Here is a 21943-nt window from a genome sequence, read left to right on the forward strand (position 1 = left end):
CACCATATATTCTTAATACCTTCCACAGAGCATCTCTATCAACTCTATCATATGCCTTCTCCAGATCCATAAATGCTACATACAAATCCATTTGCTTTTCTAAGTATTTCTCACATACATTCTTCAAAGCAAACACCTGATCCACACATCCTCTACCACTTCTGAAACAAGAAAAAACACCACTAATTCAAGCTAAAACTGAGTGCATTTAATCAAATTTGCATACAGATAGGAAACCCATGCATTAGAAATGTTACTGGTCACCATTACAACCATTGATGCCCAAAGGACCAAATTCATATGACAGAACCTCAATTTAGTTGCCAGTTACCCCTAACTGATTTATCTAGGGTAGAGTGTCTACCATGATATCTTGGGATCCTTTGATGTGGGATACAGCCAGGAACAGACACTTCTTTTAAATGCAGTCTGCATGATTGAGAGGTTACTGATTAATAATCGCAGCCCTAAATCTGCTTTGCATTTTTCCTTCCCTGTTCTGCTAATGCTCCAAACCCCATTTGAACCTCAATTTTGCAATTTGAGTTCATCTAGATAAAACATGTATTTTCAATTCCTATTGTAATATGATAAAACTAGGAAGCATTACCATACCTAAAACTCTGATTCAGCAATAACATCAAAAACTTACATTTTCTTCTTAGATGCCTCAAGAATTATCACCATCAGTTACATAAATTAACAGCCATACTTTACACAAATTTACCTCATCTCCATTGGTACTATTGTGTTCATCAGACCCGTTTGAGGTTTCAGAAAGTTTCTGTGATCTTTCACTTGTTTCACTTATTGATTGTGAGTTGTGATGTTTGCGAGTCTCCACTGGGTATGATGAAATCAAGGCATCTAAAGTCAGATCATTACCTGTTTTACCTGCAAAACAAAATCTTAAATTTTGAAAAAATTCTGTAACTTTCATTGATGATATGAAGCCTATATGTTTAATGAAAGTATTTTTCAGGCTATAGGGATGGCAATAAAGTACAGTATAGAGCCTTCACAGAATAGTATAATGCTGATGGCAGTTAAAAAGAAGTTTAATCTGTGTGTCATGACTCTAACTAGAAAAATCATTCCTACTCTGAAATAATAATAATAATCATAACAATAATAATAATAATAATAATAATAATAATTATATATGGTGTGGGAGGCAAGTTGTTAGAAGCAGTGAAAGGTTTTTATCGAGGATGTAAGGCATGTGTACGTGTAGGAAGAGAGGAAAGTGATTGGTTCTCAGTGAATGTAGGTTTGCGGCAGGGGTGTGTGATGTCTCCATGGTTGTTTAATTTGTTTGTGGATGGGGTTGTTAGGGAGGTGAATGCAAGAGTTTTGGAAAGAGGGGCAAGTATGAAGTCTGTTGGGGATGAGAGAGCTTGGGAAGTGAGTCAGTTGTTGTTCGCTGATGATACAGCGCTGGTGGCTGATTCATGTGAGAAACTGCAGAAGCTGGTGACTGAGTTTGGTAAAGTGTGTGGAAGAAGAAAGTTAAGAGTAAATGTGAATAAGAGCAAGGTTATTAGGTACAGTAGGGTTGAGGGTCAAGTCAATTGGGAGGTGAGATTGAATGGAGAAAAACTGGAGGAAGTGAAGTGTTTTAGATATCTGGGAGTGGATCTGGCAGCGGATGGAACCATGGAAGCGGAAGTGGATCATAGGGTGGGGGAGGGGGCGAAAATTCTGGGAGCCTTGAAGAATGTGTGGAAGTCGAGAACATTATCTCGGAAAGCAAAAACGGGTATGTTTGAAGGAATAGTGGTTCCAACAATGTTGTATGGTTGCGAGGCGTGGGCTATGGATAGAGTTGTGCGCAGGAGGATGGATGTGCTGGAAATGAGATGTTTGAGGACAATGTGTGGTGTGAGGTGGTTTGATCGAGTAAGTAACGTAAGGGTAAGAGAGATGTGTGGAAATAAAAAGAGCGTGGTTGAGAGAGCAGAAGAGGGTGTTTTGAAATGGTTTGGGCACATGGAGAGAATGAGTGAGGAAAGATTGACCAAGAGGATATATGTGTCGGAGGTGGAGGGAACGAGGAGAAGAGGGAGACCAAATTGGAGGTGGAAAGATGGAGTGAAAAAGATTTTGTGTGATCGGGGCCTGAACATGCAGGAGGGTGAAAGGAGGGCAAGGAATAGAGTGAATTGGAGCGATGTGGTATACCGGGGTTGACATGCTGTCAGTGGATTGAATCAAGGCATGTGAAGCGTCTGGGGTAAACCATGGAAAGCTGTGTAGGTATGTATATTTGCGTGTGTGGACGTATGTATATACATGTGTATGGGGGTGGGTTGGGCCATTTCTTTCGTCTGTTTCCTTGCGCTACCTCGCAAACGCGGGAGACAGCGACAAAAAAAAAAAAAAAAAAAAAAAAAAAAAAAAAAAAAAAAAAAAAAAAAAAAAAAATTTTTTTTTTTTTTGCTTTGTCGCTGTCTCCCGCATTCGCAAGGTAGTGCAAGGAAACAGACGAAAGAATGGCCCAACCCACCCACATACACATGTATATACATACATGTCCACACATGCAAATATACATACCTATACATCTCAACATATACATATAAATATACACACAGACATATACATATATAGACATGTACATAATTCATATTGTCTGCCCTTATTCATTCCCGTTGCCACCCCGCCACACATGAAATGACAACCCCCTCCCCCTGCATGTGCGCGAGGTAGCGCTAAGAAAAGACAACAAAGGCCACATTCGTTCACACTGTCTCTAGCTGTCATGTATAATGCACCGAAACAACAGCTCCCTTTCTAAATCCAGGCCCCACAGAACTTTCCATGGTTTACCCTAGACGCTTAACATGCCCTGGTTCAATCCACTGACAGCACGTCAACCCCAGTAAACCACATCATTCCAATCCACTCTATTCCGTGCACGCCTTTCACCCTCCTACAGGTTCAGGCCCTGATCAATCAAAATCTTTTTCACTCCATCTTTCCACCTCCAATTTGGTCTCCCACTTCTCCTCGATCCCTCCACCTCTGACACATATATCCTCTTTGTCAATCTTTCCTCACTCATTCTCTCCATGTGACCAAACCCTCCTCAGCTCTCTCAACCACACTCTTTTTATTACCACACATCTCTCTTACCCTTTCATTACTTACTTGATCAAACCACCTCACACCACATATTGTCCTCAAACATCTAATTTCCAGCACATCCACCCTCCTCCACAAAACTCTATCTATAGCCCACGCCTCGCAACCATATAACATTGTTGGAACCACTATTCCTTCAAACATACCCAATTTTGCTTTCCGAGATAACGATCTCACCTTCCACACATTCTTCAACACTACCAGAACTTTCGCCCCCTCCCCCACCCTATGACTCACTTCCACTTCCATGGTTCCCATCTGCTGCCAAATCCACTCCCAGATATCTAAAACACTTCACTTCCTCCAGCTTTTCTCCATTCAAACTTACCTCCCAATTGACTTGTCCCTCAACCCTACTGCACCTAATAACCTTGCTCTTATTCACATTTACCCTCAGCTTTCTTCTTTCACACACTTTACCAAACTCAATCATCAGCTTCTGCAGTTTCTCACCCAAATCAGCCACCAGCGCCGTATCATCAGCGAACAACAACTGACTCACTTCCCAAGCTCTCTCATCCACAACAGACTGCATACTTGCCCCTCTTTCCAAAACTCTTGCATTCACCTCCCTAACAACCCCATCCATAAACAAGTTAAACAACCATGGAGACATCATGCACCCCTGCTGCAAACAGACAATCACTGTGAACAAATCACTTTCCTCTCTTCCTACACGTACACATGCCTTACATCCTCGATAAAAACTTTTCACTTCTTCTAACAACTTGCCTCCCACACCATATATTCTTAATACAATCCACAGAGCATCTCTATCAACTCTATCATATGCCTTATCCAGATCCATAAATGCTACATACAAATCCATTCGCTTTTCTAAGTATTTCTAACATATATAAATATAAATCTTTCTTTCTTTCGTACTATTTGCCATTTCCCGCGATAGCGAGGTAGTGTTAAGAACAGAGGACTGGGCCTTTGAGGGAATATCCTCACCTGGCCCCCTTCTATGTTCCTTCTTTTGGAAAATTGAAAAAAATGAGAGGGGAGGATTTCCAGCCACCCGCTCCCTCCCCTTTTAGTCGCCTTCTACGACACGCAGGGAATACGTGGGAAGTATTCTTTCTCCCCTATCCCCAGGGATAATAAAAATAAATATAAATATAAATGAAAAATGGAAATGGAGAATAGTTTGAAAGAAAAAAAGAAAGAATAAATATAAAAATATATTAGACTTTGTTGCTGTCTCCCCCGTTAAGAGAGGTAACGCAAGGAAACAGACGAAAGAATGGCCCAACCCACCCACATACACATACATACATGCCCACACACGTACATATACATACCTATACATTTCAATGTATACATACATATACATACACAAACATATACATATATACACATATACATATTCATGTTTGCTGCCTTCATCCATTCCTCTCGCCACCCTGCTACACATGAAATCTAAAATATAAAAATATATTAGACTTTGTTGCTGTCTCCCCCGTTAAGAGAGGTAACGCAAGGAAACAGACGAAAGAATGGCCCAACCCACCCACATACACATACATATACATACATGCCCACACACATACATATACATACCTATACATTTCAATGTATACATACATATACATACACAGACATATACATATATACACATATATGTATGGGAGGTAAGTTTGAATGGAGAAAAACTGGAGGAAGTAAAGTGTTTTAGATATCTGGGAGTGGATCTGGCAGCGGATGGAACCATGGAAGCGGAAGTAGATCAGAGGGTGGGGGAGGGGGCGAAAATCCTGGGAGCCTTGAAGAATGTGTGGAAGTCGAGAACATTATCTCCGAAAGCAAAAATGGGTATGTTTGAAGGAATAGTGGTTCCAACAATGTTGTATGGTTGCAAGGCGTGGGCTATGGATAGAGTTGTGCGCAGGAGGGTGGATGTGCTGGAAATGAGATGTTTGAGGACAATATGTGGTGTGAGGTGGTTTGATCGAGTAAGTAACGTAAGGGTAAGAGAGATGTGTGGAAATAAAAAGAACGTGGTTGAGAGAGCAGAAGAGGGTGTTTTGAAATGGTTTGGGCACATGGAGAGAATGAGTGAGGAAAGATTGACCAAGAGGATATATGTGTCGGAGGTGGAGGGAACGAGGAGAAGTGGGAGACCAAATTGGAGGTGGAAAGACGGAGTGAAAAAGATTTTGTGTGATCGGGGCCTGAACATGCAGGAGGGTGAAAGGAGGGCAAGGAATAGAGTGAATTGGAGCGATGTGGTATACCGGGGTTGACGTGCTGTCAGTGGATTGAATCAAGGCATGTGAAGCGTCTGGGGTAAACCATGGAAAGCTGTGTAGGTATGTATATTTGTGTGTGTGGACGTATGTATATACATGTGTATGGGGGTGGGATGGGCCATTTCTTTCGTCTGTTTCCTTGCGCTACCTCGCAAACGCGGGAGAAAGCGACAAAGTATAATAAAAAATATAAATTTTTTTTTTTTTTTTCATACTATTCGCCATTTCCCACGATAGCGAGGTAGCGTTAAGAACAGAGGACTGGGCCTTTGAGGGAATACCCTCACCTGGCCCACTTCTCTGTTCCTTCTTTTGGAAAATTAAAATAAAAAAATGAGAGGGGAGGATTTCCAGCCCCCCGTTCCCTTCCCTTTTAGTCGCCTTCTACGACACGCAGGGAATACGTGGGAAGTATTCTTTCTCCCCTATCCCCAGGGATAATAATAATAATAATAATTCTTTTTTTTTTTTTTTCTTTTTGCCGGTCTCCCGCGTTTGCAAGGTAGCGCAAGGAAACAGACGAAAGAAATGGCCCAACCCACCCCCATACACATGCCTTGATTCAATCCACTGACAGCACGTCAACCCCGGTATACCACATCGCTCCAATTCACTCTATTCTTTGCCCTCCTTTCACCCTCCTGCATGTTCAGGCCCCGATCACACAAAATCTTTTTCACTCCATCTTTCCACCTCCAATTTGGTTTCCCTCTTCTCCTCGTTCCCTCCACCTCCGACACATATATCCTCTTGGTCAATCTTTCCTCACTCATTCTCCCCATGTTACCAAACCATTTCAAAACACCCTCTTTGCTCTCTCAACCACGCTCTTTTTATTTCCACACATCTCTCTTACCCTTACGTTACTTACTCGATCAAACCACCTCACACCACACATTGTCCTCAAACATCTCATTTCCAGCACATCCATCCTCCTGCGCACAACTCTATCCATAGCCCACGCCTCGCAACCATACAACATTGTTGGAACCACTATTCCTTCAAACATACCCATTTTTGCTTTCCGAGATAATGTTCTCGACTTCCACACATTCTTCAAGGCTCCCAGAATTTTCGCCCCCTCCCCCACCCTATGATCCACTTCCGCTTCCATGGTTCCATCCGCTGCCAGATCCACTCCCAGATATCTGAAACACTTCACTTCCTCCAGTTTTTCTCCATTCAAACTCACCTCCCAATTGAATTGACCCTCAACCCTACTGTACCTAATAACCTTGCTCTTATTCACATTTACTCTTAACTTTCTTCTTTCACACACTTTACCAAACTCAGTCACCAGCTTCTGCAGTTTCTCACATGAATCAGCCACCAGCGCTGTATCATCAGCGAACAACAACTGACTCACTTCCCAAGCTCTCTCATCCCCAACAGACTTCATACTTGCCCCTCTTTCCAAAACTCTTGCATTCACCTCCCTAACAACCCCATCCATAAACAATAATAAATAATAATAAATTTTTTTTTTTCTTTGTCGCTGTCTCCCGCGTTTGCGAGGTAGCGCAAGGAAACAGACGAAAGAAATGGCCCAACCCACCCCCATACACATGTATATACATACGTCCACACATGCAAATATACATACCTACACAGCTTTCCATGGTTTACCCCAGACGCTTCACATGCCCTTGATTCAATCCACTGACAGCACGTCAACCCCGGTATACCACATCGCTCCAATTCACTCTATTCCTTGCCCTCCTTTCACCCTCCTGCATGTTCAGGCCCCGATCACACAAAATCTTTTTCACTCCATCTTTCCACCTCCAATTTGGTCTCCCTCTTCTCCTCATTCCCTCCACCTCCGACACATATATCCTCTTGGTCAATCTTTCCTCACTCATTCTCTCCATGTGCCCAAACCATTTCAAAACACCCTCTTCTGCTCTCTCAACCACGCTCTTTTTATTTCCACACATCTCTCTTACCCTTACGTTACTTACTCGATCAAACCACCTCACACCACACATTGTCCTCAAACATCTCATTTCCAGCACATCCATCCTCCTGCGCACAACTCTATCCATAGCCCACGCCTCGCAACCATTCAACATTGTTGGAACCACTATTCCTTCAAACATACCCATTTTTGCTTTCCGAGATAATGTTCTCGACTTCCACACATTCTTCAAGGCTCCCAGAATTTTCGCCCCCTCCCCCACCCTATGATCCACTTCCACTTCCATGGTTCCATCCGCTGCCAGATCCACTCCCAGATATCTAAAACACTTCACTTCCTCCAGTTTTTCTCCATTCAAACTCACCTCCCAATTGACTTGACCCTCAACCCTACTGTACCTAATAACCTTGCTCTTATTCACATTTACTCTTAACTTTCTTCTTTCACACACTTTACCAAACTCAGTCACCAGCTTCTGCAGTTTCTCACATGAATCAGCCACCAGCGCCGTATCATCACGAACAACAACTGATCATTTCCCCAAGCTCTCTCCCACAACAGACTGCATACTTGCCCCTCTTTCAAAACTCTTGCATTCACCTCCAAACAACCCCATCCAAACAAGTTAAACAACCATGGAGACTTCATGCACCCTGCTGCAAACAGACAATCACTGTGAACAAATCACTTTCCTCTCTTCCTACACGTACACATGCCTTACATCCTCGATAAAAACTTTTCACTTCTTCTAACAACTTGCCTCCCACACCATATATTCTTTTACAATCCACAGAGCATCTCTTAAAACTCTATCATATGCCTTATCCAGATCCATAAATGCTACTACAAATCCATTCGCTTTTCTAAGTATTTCTAACAATATAATATAATCTTTTTTTCTTTCGAAACTATTTGCCATTTCCCGCGATAGCGAGGTGTGTTAAAAACAGAGGACTGGGCCTTTGAGGAATATCCTCACCGGGCCCCCCTTCTATTTCCTTCTTTTGGAAAATTAAAAAAAAATGAGGGGGGAGGATTTCCAGCCACCCGCTCCCCCCCCTTTTAGTTTGCCTTCTACGACACGCAGGAATACGTGGAAGTATTCTTTCTCCCCTATCCCCAGGGATAAAAAATAATATAAATATAAATGAAAAATGGAAATGGAGAATAGTTTGAAAGAAAAAAAGAAAGAATAAATATAAAAATTATATTAGACTTTGTTGCTGTCTCCCCCGTTAAGAGAGGTAACCAAGGAAACAGACGAAAGAATGCCCAACCCCCCACATACACATACAAAACATCGCCCACACGTACAATATACATACCTATACATTTAATGTATACATACATATACATACACAAACATATACATATATACAATATACATATTCAAGTTTGCTGCCTTCATCCATTCCTCTCGCAAACCCTGCTACACATGAAAACTAAAATATAAAAAATATATTAGACTTTGTTGCTGTCTCCCCGTTAAGAGAGGTAACGCAAGGAAACAGACGAAAGAAGGCCAACCCCACCCACATACACATACTATACATACATGCCCACACACATACATATACATACCTATAAAATTTCAATGTATACATACATATACATACACAGACATATACATATATACCATATATGTATGGGAGGTAAGTTTGAATGGAAAAAAACTGGAGGAAGTAAAGTGTTTTTAGATATCTGGGAGTGGATCTGGCAGCGGATGGAACCATGGAAGCGGAAGTGATCAGAGGGTGGGGGGGGGGCGAAAATCCTGGGAGCCTTGAAGAATGTGTGGAATCGAGAACATTTTCTCCGAAAGCAAAAATGGGTAATGTTTGAAGGAATAGTGGTTTTCCCAAAAATGTTGTATGGTTGCAAGCGTGGGCTATGGGTAGGTTTTTGGGGCAGGAGGGTGGATGTGCTGGAAATGAATTTTTTGAGGACAATAGTGGTGTGAGTGGTTTGATCGAGTAAGTAACGTAAGGGTAAGAGAGATGTGTGGAAATAAAAAGAACGTGGTTGAGAGAGCAGAAGAGGGTGTTTTGAAATGGTTTGGGCACATGGAGAGAATGAGTGAGGAAAGATTGACCAAGAGGATATATGTGTCGGAGGTGGAGGGAACGAGGAGAAGTGGGAGACCAAATTGGAGGTGGAAAGACGGAGTGAAAAAGATTTTGTGTGATCGGGGCCTGAACATGCAGGAGGGTGAAAGGAGGGCAAGGAATAGAGTGAATTGGAGCGATGTGGTATACCGGGGTTGACGTGCTGTCAGTGGATTGAATCAAGGCATGTGAAGCGTCTGGGGTAAACCATGGAAAGCTGTGTAGGTATGTATATTTGTGTGTGTGGACGTATGTATATACATGTGTATGGGGGTGGGATGGGCCATTTCTTTCATCTGTTTCCTTGCGCTACCTCGCAAACGCGGGAGAAAGCGACAAAGTATAATAAAAAATATAAATTTTTTTTTTTTTTTTCATACTATTCGCCATTTCCCACGATAGCGAGGTAGCGTTAAGAACAGAGGACTGGGCCTTTGAGGGAATACCCTCACCTGGCCCACTTCTCTGTTCCTTCTTTTGGAAAATTAAAATAAAAAAATGAGAGGGGAGGATTTCCAGCCCCCCGTTCCCTTCCCTTTTAGTCGCCTTCTACGACACGCAGGGAATACGTGGGAAGTATTCTTTCTCCCCTATCCCCAGGGATAATAATAATAATAATAATTCTTTTTTTTTTTTTTTCTTTTTGCCGGTCTCCTGCGTTTGCAAGGTAGCGCAAGGAAACAGACGAAAGAAATGGCCCAACCCACCCCCATACACATGCCTTGATTCAATCCACTGACAGCACGTCAACCCCGGTATACCACATCGCTCCAATTCACTCTATTCTTTGCCCTCCTTTCACCCTCCTGCATGTTCAGGCCCCGATCACACAAAATCTTTTTCACTCCATCTTTCCACCTCCAATTTGGTTTCCCTCTTCTCCTCGTTCCCTCCACCTCCGACACATATATCCTCTTGGTCAATCTTTCCTCACTCATTCTCCCCATGTGACCAAACCATTTCAAAACACCCTCTTTGCTCTCTCAACCACGCTCTTTTTATTTCCACACATCTCTCTTACCCTTACGTTACTTACTCGATCAAACCACCTCACACCACACATTGTCCTCAAACATCTCATTTCCAGCACATCCATCCTCCTGCGCACAACTCTATCCATAGCCCACGCCTCGCAACCATACAACATTGTTGGAACCACTATTCCTTCAAACATACCCATTTTTGCTTTCCGAGATAATGTTCTCGACTTCCACACATTCTTCAAGGCTCCCAGAATTTTCGCCCCCTCCCCCACCCTATGATCCACTTCCGCTTCCATGGTTCCATCCGCTGCCAGATCCACTCCCAGATATCTGAAACACTTCACTTCCTCCAGTTTTTCTCCATTCAAACTCACCTCCCAATTGAATTGACCCTCAACCCTACTGTACCTAATAACCTTGCTCTTATTCACATTTACTCTTAACTTTCTTCTTTCACACACTTTACCAAACTCAGTCACCAGCTTCTGCAGTTTCTCACATGAATCAGCCACCAGCGCTGTATCATCAGCGAACAACAACTGACTCACTTCCCAAGCTCTCTCATCCCCAACAGACTTCATACTTGCCCCTCTTTCCAAAACTCTTGCATTCACCTCCCTAACAACCCCATCCATAAACAATAATAAATAATAATAAATTTTTTTTTTTCTTTGTCGCTGTCTCCCGCGTTTGCGAGGTAGCGCAAGGAAACAGACGAAAGAAATGGCCCAACCCACCCCCATACACATGTATATACATACGTCCACACATGCAAATATACATACCTACACAGCTTTCCATGGTTTACCCCAGACGCTTCACATGCCCTTGATTCAATCCACTGACAGCACGTCAACCCCGGTATACCACATCGCTCCAATTCACTCTATTCCTTGCCCTCCTTTCACCCTCCTGCATGTTCAGGCCCCGATCACACAAAATCTTTTTCACTCCATCTTTCCACCTCCAATTTGGTCTCCCTCTTCTCCTCTTTCCCTCCACCTCCGACACATATATCCTCTTGGTCAATCTTTCCTCACTCATTCTCTCCATGTGCCCAAACCATTTCAAAACACCCTCTTCTGCTCTCTCAACCACGCTCTTTTTATTTCCACACATCTCTCTTACCCTTACGTTACTTACTCGATCAAACCACCTCACACCACACATTGTCCTCAAACATCTCATTTCCAGCACATCCATCCTCCTGCGCACAACTCTATCCATAGCCCACGCCTCGCAACCATTCAACATTGTTGGAACCACTATTCCTTCAAACATACCCATTTTTGCTTTCCGAGATAATGTTCTCGACTTCCACACATTCTTCAAGGCTCCCAGAATTTTCGCCCCCTCCCCCACCCTATGATCCACTTCCACTTCCATGGTTCCATCCGCTGCCAGATCCACTCCCAGATATCTAAAACACTTCACTTCCTCCAGTTTTTCTCCATTCAAACTCACCTCCCAATTGACTTGACCCTCAACCCTACTGTACCTAATAACCTTGCTCTTATTCACATTTACTCTTAACTTTCTTCTTTCACACACTTTACCAAACTCAGTCACCAGCTTCTGCAGTTTCTCACATGAATCAGCCACCAGCGCTGTATCATCAGCGAACAACAACTGACTCACTTCCCAAGCTCTCTCATCCCCAACAGACTTCATACTTGCCCCTCTTTCCAAAACTCTTGCATTCACCTCCCTAACAACCCCATCCATAAACAAATTAAACAACCATGGAGACATCACACACCCCTGCCGCAAACCTACATTCACTGAGAACCAATCACTTTCCTCTCTTCCTACACGTACACATGCCTTACATCCCCGATAAAAACCCCCTCACTGCTTCTAACAACTTGCCTCCCACACCATATATTCTTAATACCTTCCACAGAGCATCTCTATCAACTCTATCATATGCCTTCTCCAGATCCATAAATGCTACATACAAATCCATTTGCTTTTTTAAGTATTTCTCACATACATTCTTCAAAGCAAACACCTGATCCACACATCCTCTACCACTTCTGAAACCACACTGCTCTTCCCCAATCTGATGCTCTGTACATGCCTTCACCCTCTCAATCAATACCCTCCCATATAATTTACCAGGAATACTCAACAAACTTATACCTCTGTAATTTGAGCACTCACTCTTATCCCCTTTGCCTTTGTACAATGGCACTATGCACGCATTCCGCCAATCCTCAGGCACCTCACCGTGAGTCATACATACATTAAATAACCTTACCAACCAGTCAACAATACAGTCACCCCCTTTTTTAATAAATTCCACTGCAATACCATCCAAACCTGCTGCCTTGCCGGCTTTCATCTTCCGCAAAGCTTTTACTACCTCTTCTCTGTTTACCAAATCATTTTCCCCAACCCTCTCACTTTGCACACCACCTCGACCAAAACACCCTATATCTGCCACTCTATCATCAAACACATTCAACAAACCTTCAAAATACTCACTCCATCTCCTTCTCACATCACCACTACTTGTTATCACCTCCCCATTTGCGCCCTTCACTGAAGTTCCCATTATATTATCATACTTAGTCACTGTCTCCTGTATTAGTGAGGTAGTGCAAGGAAACAGATGAAAGAATCTCTCAACCCATCCACATACACATGTATATATACATAAACGCCTACAAATGCACATATACATAACTATACATTTTGACATACCCATAAACAGACATATGTATATATACACATGTATGCATTCATACTTGCTGCCTTCATCCTTTCCCATTGCCACCCCACCACACATAAAAAAACAGCACCCCCTCCCGCCCGTGTGCGCGGGGTAGTGCTAGGAAAAGACAACAATGGCCACATTCGTTCACATCCAGTCAGTAGCTGTCATGTGTAAAGCACCGAAACCACAGTTCCCTTTCCATATCCAGGCCCCACAAAACTTTCCATGGTTTACCCCAGACACTTCACATGCCCTCATTCAATCCACTGACAGCACATCAACCCCAGTATACCACATCGTTCCAATTCACTCTATTCTTTGCATGCCTTTCACCCTCCTATATGCTCAGGCTCTGATCGCTCAAAATCTTTTTCACTCCATCCTTCCACCTCCAATTTGGTCTCCCACTTCTCCTCGTTCCCTCCACCTCTAACACATATATCCTCTCTGTCAATCTTTCCTCACTCATTCTCTCCATGTGACCAAACATTTCAATACAGCCTCTTCTGCTCTCTCAACCACACTCTTTTCATTACCACACACCTCTCTTACCCTTTCATTACTTACTCAATCAAACCACCTCACACCACATATTGTCCTCAAACATCTCATTTCCAACACATCCACCCTCCTCCGCACAACCCTATCTACTGCCCATGCCTCACAGCCATATAACATTGTTGGAATCACTATTCCTTCAAACATACCCATTTCCGCTAAAATAATATATACACTATAATACTTTTTCAAAATCAGTCACTGACTTGAAACAAATGCAAGAAATATGCATATGAAAAGTTTAGGGATGATAACTTACTGTAACAATACATAAAATCAAGCTTCTTTTTTTATTTTCACATCTCTATCAGGCTGCCTTTTCTCTAAAAGCAGAGTAGCACACAAAGAATCTTCCCTATACCATTCAGTTACCAACCACAACATTTCAAATTTTCAACTACAGTCTTTATGTAAAAAGAATATCAAAGTGAAGAAAGTAGGACCTATTATAATAATCAACTGAAATCAATATTGCATTAATGTAAGCATTATGCTCCATGAATACCTCTAATGTGTTTGAAGGATTTTAGTTTCAATACACGACTAACAGTATATGTAATATATATACTATCTGAAGCATCCCTCTGCTTGTAACACTATATGTCATGCACAATATACAAGCAACACCATATTGCAATACAGCAGCAAAGTTACTGAGCACATTAAGAAACATCTATTCCAATTAATGAATCACATACCATAACGGGCAAAATATTTAGATGAGCATGGACAAGGAAGTAACTTTAGTTATTGCTTTTCCAAACAATTATGCTCTTCCAAACAAAATTTGCTCCACTGTTGATTCTAAATAAGCTTGGAAGAGTTTAAAAACATATTCTCCTACAAAAAACAAACAAAAAACTACTGTCTCAAAGCTGAGAAAAACATGCTCATTAGCCAGGGCAACAATCAGTTTACTAAAAATTTTTTTTCCTTTCATACTATTCGCCATTTCCCGCGTTAGCGAGGTAGCGTTAAGAACAGAGGACTGGGCCTTTAAGAGAATATCCTCACCTGGCCCCTTTCTCTGCTCCTTCTTTTGGAAAATTGAAAAAAAAAAAACGAGAGGGGAGGATTTCCAGCCACCCGCTCCCTCCCCTTTTAGTTGCCTTCTACGACACGCAGGGAATACGTGGGAAGTATTCTTTCTCCCCTATCCCCAGGGATAGGGGAGAATATAATGAGATTATTTTCAGGTGGTCAGGAAAGCTGAGGATGGTGTTTAGAATGAATGTGCAGCACAAGTAAATTAGTGTACATCAAACAATGGATCTGTTTTGTTTTCTTTATTTTCTTTGAAACTTTTCAATAGATGGCAGTTGGCTATGAATGATAATATGTAGAAAAGCTTAAGACATGTTCAATAATGCACAAGATATGAAAGAAACAGTAAACGAAAGAGAATTGAAAAACATAATACTCAGGACATGTAGAGCATAAGATTTACTTTGAATACGATCAAATAATAAATGCCTCCTCTAACCTTTATTTTTCTCCTGGTTAATAACATGTACCATGTAGATGACCCAAGAGGTAATGGCATCTTCTGGAATGGCATCAAACTCTGGCACATATGCAGCCATCACATCCTTCATACCTGCAGAATCCACCTCTTCACCATCTACAGCTACCTCTTCCAACACCCCACTTACATAGCTCACTACGATATCATCAATTCCACTGAAAGTAAAGAATTAATCAAGTTTCTTTTTGCATGTATGTTAAAACATCTAATTTACTCATTTATTCATTTAATATACTTAGTCGCTGTCTCCTACGTTAGCGAGATAGCGCAAGGAAACAGACGAAAAATGGCCCAACCCACCCACATACACATGTATATACATAAACACCCACACATGCACATATGTACATACCTATACATTTCAACATATACATACATCTGAAAGTAAAGAATAAATCAAAAGTTTCTTTTTGGCTGTATGTTAAAACATCCAGTTTATTCATTTATTTGTATATCATACATAGTAACTGTCTCCCACGTTAGCGAGGTAGTGCAAGGAAACAGACGAAAGAATGGCCCAACTCACCCACATACACATGTATATACATAAATGCCCACACATGCATATATACACATACCTATACATTTCAACATATACATACATATACACACACAGACATACAGACATATACATAAGTACATATTCATACTTGCTGCCTTCATCCATTCCTGCCACCACCCTGTCACACATGAAATGGCACCCCCCTCCCCTGCGTGCATGCAAGGTAGCACTAGGAAAAGACAACAAAGGCCACATTTGTTCACACTCAGTCTCTAGCTGTCATGTGTAATGCACCAGAACCACAGCTCCCTTTCCACATCTAGGCCCCACAAAACTTACCATGGTTTATCCCAGACGCTTCACATGCTCTGGTTCAATCTATTGACAGCACATTGACCCCGGTATACTACATCGTTCCAATTCACTCTATTCCTTGAATGTCTTTCAACCTCCTGTATGTTCAGGTCCAGATCGCTCAAAATCTTTTTCACTCCATCCTTCCACCTCCAATCTGGTCTCCCACTTCTCCTCGTTCCCTTCACCTCTGACACATATATCTTCTTTGTCAATCTTTCCTCACTCATTCTCTCAATGTGACCAAACCATTTCAATACACACTCTTCTTCTGCTCTCTCAAACACACTCTTTTTATCACCACACATCTCTTTTACCCTTTCATTACTTACTTGGTTTATAAAACTACCTCACACCACATATTGTCCTTAAACATTTCCAATACATCCACCCTCCTCCGCACAACTTTATCTAAAGCCCATGCCTCGCAACCATATATCATCGATGGAACCACTATTCCTTCAAACACTCATTTTTGCTCTATGAGATAACGTTCTGGCCTTCTACACATTCTTCAACGCTCCCAGAACATCTAATAAAATATATATCTTTTTCTTTCACACTATTTGCCACTTCCCGCGTTAGCGAGGTAGCGTTAAGAACAGGGGACTGGGCCCTTGAGGGAATATCCTAACCTGGCTCCCTTCTCTGTTCCTTCTTTTGGAAAATTAAAAAAAAAGGAAAGGGGAGGATTTCCAGCCCCCCCACTCCCTCCCCTTTTAGTCGCCTTCTACAACATGCAGGGCATACGAGGGAAGTATTCTTTCTTCCCTATCCCCAGGGATATATATTTATTCATTTATTCTGCTTTGTCGGTCTCCCGCGTTAGCGAGGTAGTGCAAGAAAACAGACGAAAGAATGGCCCAACCCACCCACATACACATGTATATACATACACGTCCACACACGCAAGTATACATACCTATACATCTCAATGTACACATATATATACACACACAGACATATACATATATACACAAGTACATAATTCATACTGTCTGCCTTTATTCATTCCCATCGCCACCTCGCCACACATGGAATAACATCCCCCTCCCCCCTCATGTATGCGAGGTAGCGCTAGGAAAAGACAACAAAGGCCCCATTCGTTCACACTCAGTCTCTAGCTGTCATGTAATAATGCACTGAAACCACAGCTCCCTTTCCACATCCAGGCCCCACAAAACTTTCCATGGTTTACCCCAGACGCTTCACATAATATATAATATATTACCCCAGACGCTTCACATAATATATAATATATATGTTATTTATGAGTGTGTCAGTGGTTTTGATGCACAAGACCGGGTTATAGTGATAGGTGATTTGAATGCAAAGGTGAGTAATGTGGCAGTTGAAGGAATAATTGGTATACATGGGGTGTTCAGTGTTGTAAATGGAAATGGTGAAGAGCTTGTAGATTTATGTGCTGAAAAAGGACTGGTGATTGGGAATACCTGGCTTAAAAAGTGAGATATACATAAGTATTTGTATGTAAGTAGGAGAGATGGCCAGAGAGCATTATTGGATTACGTGTTAATTGACAGGCACACGAAAGAGAGACTTTTGGATGTTAATGTGCTGAGAGGAGCAAATGGAGGGATGTCTGATCATTATCTTGTGGAGGCGAAGGTGAAGATTTGTATGGGTTTTCAGAAAAGAAGAAAAATGTTGGGGTGAAGAGGGTGGTGAGAGTAAGTGAGCTTGGGAAGGAGACTTGTGTGAGGAAGTACCATGAGAGACTTGAGTACAGAATGGAAAAAGGTGAGAACATAGGAGGTAAGGGGAGTGGGGGAGGAATGGGATGTATTTAGGGAAGCAGTGATGGCTTGCGCAAAAGATGCTTGTGGCATGAGAAGCTTGTGAGGTGGGTTGATTAGAAAGGGTAGTGAGTGGTGGGATGAAGAAGTAAGATTATTAGTGAAAGAGAAGAAAGAGGCATTTGGACGATTTTTGCAGGGAAAAAATGCAATTGAGTGGGAGATGTATAAAAGAAAGAGACAGGAGGTCAAGAGAAAGGTGCAAGAGGTGAAAACGAGGGCAAATGAGAGTTGGGGTGAGAGAGTATCATTAAATTTTAGGGAGAATAAAAAGATGTTCTGGAAGGAGGTAAATAAAGAGCATAAGACAAGGGAGCAAATGGGAACTTCAGTGAAGGGGGCTAATGGGGAGATGATAACAAGTAGTGGTGATGTGAGAAGGAGATGGAGTGAGTATTTTGAAGGTTTGTTGAATGTGTTTGATGACAGAGTGGCAGATATAGGGTGTTTTGGTCGAGGTGGTGTGCAAAGTGAGAGGGTTAGGGAAAATGATTTGGTAAACAGAGGAGGTAGTAAAAGCTTTGCAGAAGATGAAAGCCGGCAAGGCAGCAGGTTTGGAGGATATTGCAGTGGAATTCATTAAAAAAGGGGGTGATTGTATTGTTGACTGGTTGGTAAGGTTATTTAATGTATGTAGCTTGGGAAGTAGTTAAGAGTAAATGTGAATAAGAGCAAGGTTATTAGGTACAGTAGGGTTGAGGGTCAAGTCAATTGGGAGGTGAGTTTGAATGGAGAAAAACTGGAGGAAGTGAAGTGTTTTAGATATCTGGGAGTGGATCTGGCAGCGGATGGAACCATGGAAGCGGAAGTGGATCATAGGGTGGGGGAGGGGGCGAAAATTCTGGGGGCCTTGAAGAATGTGTGGAAGTCGAGAACATTATCTCGGAAAGCAAAAATGGGTATGTTTGAAGGAATAGTGGTTCCAACAATGTTGTATGGTTGCGAGGCGTGGGCTATGGATAGAGTTGTGCGCAGGAGGATGGATGTGCTGGAAATGAGATGTTTGAGGACAATGTGTGGTGTGAGGTGGTTTGATCGAGTGAGTAACGTAAGGGTAAGAGAGATGTGTGGAAATAAAAAGAGCGTGGTTGAGAGAGCAGAAGAGGGTGTTTTGAAGTGGTTTGGGCACATGGAGAGAATGAGTGAGGAAAGATTGACCAAGAGGATATATGTGTCGGAGGTGGAGGGAACGAGGAGAAGAGGGAGACCAAATTGGAGGTGGAAAGATGGAGGGAAAGAGATTTTGTGTGATCGGGGCCTGAACATGCAGGAGGGTGAAAGGAGGGCAAGGAATAGAGTGAATTGGAGCGATGTGGTATACCGGGGTTGAAGTGCTGTCAGTGGATTGAATCAAGGCATGTGAAGCGTCTGGGGTAAACCATGGAAAGCTGTGTAGGTATGTATATTTGCGTGTGTGGACGTATGTATACACGTGTATGGGGGGGTTGGGCCATTTCTTTCGTCTGTTTCCTTGCGCTACCTCGCAAACGCGGGAGACAGCGACAAAGTATAAAAAAAAAAAAAAAAAAAAAAAAAAAAAAAAAAAAGCTTGGGAAGTGAGTCAGTTGTTGTTCGCTGATGATACAGCACTGGTGGCTGATTCATGAGAGAAACTGCAGAAGCTGGTGACTGAGTTTGGTAAAGTGTGTGAAAGAAGAAAGTTAAGAGTAAATGTGAATAAGAGCAAGGTTATTAGGTACAGTAGGGTTGAGGGTCAAGTCAATTGGGAGGTGAGTTTGAATGGAGAAAAACTGGAGGAAGTGAAGTGTTTTAGATATCTGGGAGTGGATCTGGCAGCGGATGGAACCATGGAAGCGGAAGTGGATCATAGGGTGGGGGAGGGGGCGAAAATTTTGGAAGCCTTGAAGAATGTGTGGAAGTCGAGAACATTATCTCGAAAAGCAAAAATGGGTATGTTTGAAGGAATAGTGGTTCCAACAATGTTGTATGGTTGCGAGGCGTGGACTATGGATAGAGTTGTGCGCAGGAGGATGGATGTGCTGGAAATGAGATGTTTGAGGACAATGTGTGGTGTGAGGTGGTTTGATCGAGTGAGTAACGTAAGGGTAAGAGAGATGTGTGGAAATAAAAAGAGCGTGGTTGAGAGAGCAGAAGAGGGTGTTTTGAAGTGGTTTGGGCACATGGAGAGAATGAGTGAGGAAAGATTGACCAAGAGGATATATGTGTCGGAGGTGGAGGGAACGAGGAGAAGAGGGAGACCAAATTGGAGGTGGAAAGATGGAGGGAAAAAGATTTTGTGTGATCGGGGCCTGAACATGCAGGAGGGTGAAAGGAGGGCAAGGAATAGAGTGAATTGGAGCGATGTGGTATACCGGGGTTGACGTGCTGTCAGTGGATTGAATCAAGGCATGTGAAGCGTCTGGGGTAAACCATGGAAAGCTGTGTAGGTATGTATATTTGCGTGTGTGGACGTATGTATACACGTGTATGGGGGGGGTTGGGCCATTTCTTTCGTCTGTTTCCTTGCGCTACCTTGCAAACGCGGGAGACAGCGACAAAGTATAAAAAAAAAAAAAAAAAAAAAAAAAAAAAAGCTTGGGAAGTGAGTCAGTTGTTGTTCGCTGATGATACAGCACTGGTGGCTGATTCATGAGAGAAACTGCAGAAGCTGGTGACTGAGTTTGGTAAAGTGTGTGAAAGAAGAAAGTTAAGAGTAAATGTGAATAAGAGCAAGGTTATTAGGTACAGTAGGGTTGAGGGTCAAGTCAATTGGGAGGTGAGTTTGAATGGAGAAAAACTGGAGGAAGTGAAGTGTTTTAGATATCTGGGAGTGGATCTGGCAGCGGATGGAACCATGGAAGCGGAAGTGGATCATAGGGTGGGGGAGGGGGCGAAAATTTTGGGAGCCTTGAAGAATGTGTGGAAGTCGAGAACATTATCTCGGAAAGCAAAAATGGGTATGTTTGAAGGAATACTGGTTCCAACAATGTTGTATGGTTGCGAGGCGTGGACTATGGATAGAGTTGTGCGCAGGAGGATGGATGTGCTGGAAATGAGATGTTTGAGGACAATGTGTGGTGTGAGGTGGTTTTATCGAGTAAGTAACGTAAGGGTAAGAGAGATGTGTGGAAATAAAAAGAGTGTGGTTGAGAGAGCAGAAGAGGGTGTTTTGAAATGGTTTGGTCACATGGAGAGAATGAGTGAGGAAAGATTGACCAAGAGGATATATGTGTCGGAGGTGGAGGGAACGAGGAGAAGAGGGAGACCAAATTGGAGGTGGAAAGATGGAGTGAAAAAGATTTTGTGTGATTGGGGCCTGAACATGCAGGAGGGTGAAAGGAGGGCAAGGAATAGAGTGAATTGGAGCGATGTGGTATACCGGGGTTGACGTGCTGTCAGTGGATTGAATCAAGGCATGTGAAGCGTCTGGGGTAAACCATGGAAAGCTGTGTAGGTATGTATATTTGCGTGTGTGGACGTATGTATATACATGTGTATGGGGGGGTTGGGCCATTTCTTTCGTCTGTTTCCTTGCGCTACCTCGCAAACGCGGGAGACAGCGACAAAGTATAAAAAAAAAAAAAAAAAAAAAAAAAAAAAAAGCTTGGGAAGTGAGTCATTGTTGTTCGCTGATGATACAGCACTGGTGGCTGATTCATGAGAGAAACTGCAGAAGCTGGTGACTGAGTTTGGTAAAGTGTGTGAAAGAAGAAAGTTAAGAGTAAATGTGAATAAGAGCAAGGTTATTAGGTACAGTAGGTTGAGGGTCAAGTCAATTGGGAGGTGAGTTTGAATGGAGAAAAACTGGAGAAGTGAAGTGTTTTAGATATCTGGAGTGGATCTGGCAGCGGATGGAACCATGGAAGCGGAAGTGGATCATAGGGTGGGGGAGGGGGCGAAAATTTTGGAGCCTTGAAGAATGTGTGGAAGTCGAGAACATTATCTCGAAAAGCAAAAATGGGTATGTTTGAAGGAATAGTGGTTCCAACAATGTTGTATGGTTGCGAGGCGTGGACTATGGATAGAGTTGTGCGCAGAAGGATGGATGTGCTGGAAATGAGATGTTTGAGGACAATGTGTGGTGTGAGGTGGTTTGATCGAG

At 42.5% G+C, this 21943-nt stretch overlaps 1 protein-coding gene across 2 annotated transcripts in view; it reads right to left on the bottom strand.

Moving 5' to 3' along the window:
• LOC139759660 (CUE domain-containing protein 2) overlaps positions 1-21943 on the bottom strand; it is a 63155-nt gene that overhangs the window by 18405 nt on the left and 22807 nt on the right. For both annotated transcript variants that reach the window (XM_071682064.1, XM_071682066.1), the window contains exons 3-4: positions 15166-15362; positions 728-894 (exon numbers count right to left, since the gene is read on the bottom strand). In XM_071682064.1, the coding sequence (XP_071538165.1) occupies positions 728-894; positions 15166-15362 (364 nt within the window). The remainder of the gene's footprint in view (positions 1-727; positions 895-15165; positions 15363-21943) is intronic.

Source organism: Panulirus ornatus, chromosome 33 (genome assembly GCF_036320965.1).
Source record: "Panulirus ornatus isolate Po-2019 chromosome 33, ASM3632096v1, whole genome shotgun sequence".
Lineage (NCBI taxonomy): Eukaryota > Metazoa > Arthropoda > Malacostraca > Decapoda > Palinuridae > Panulirus > Panulirus ornatus.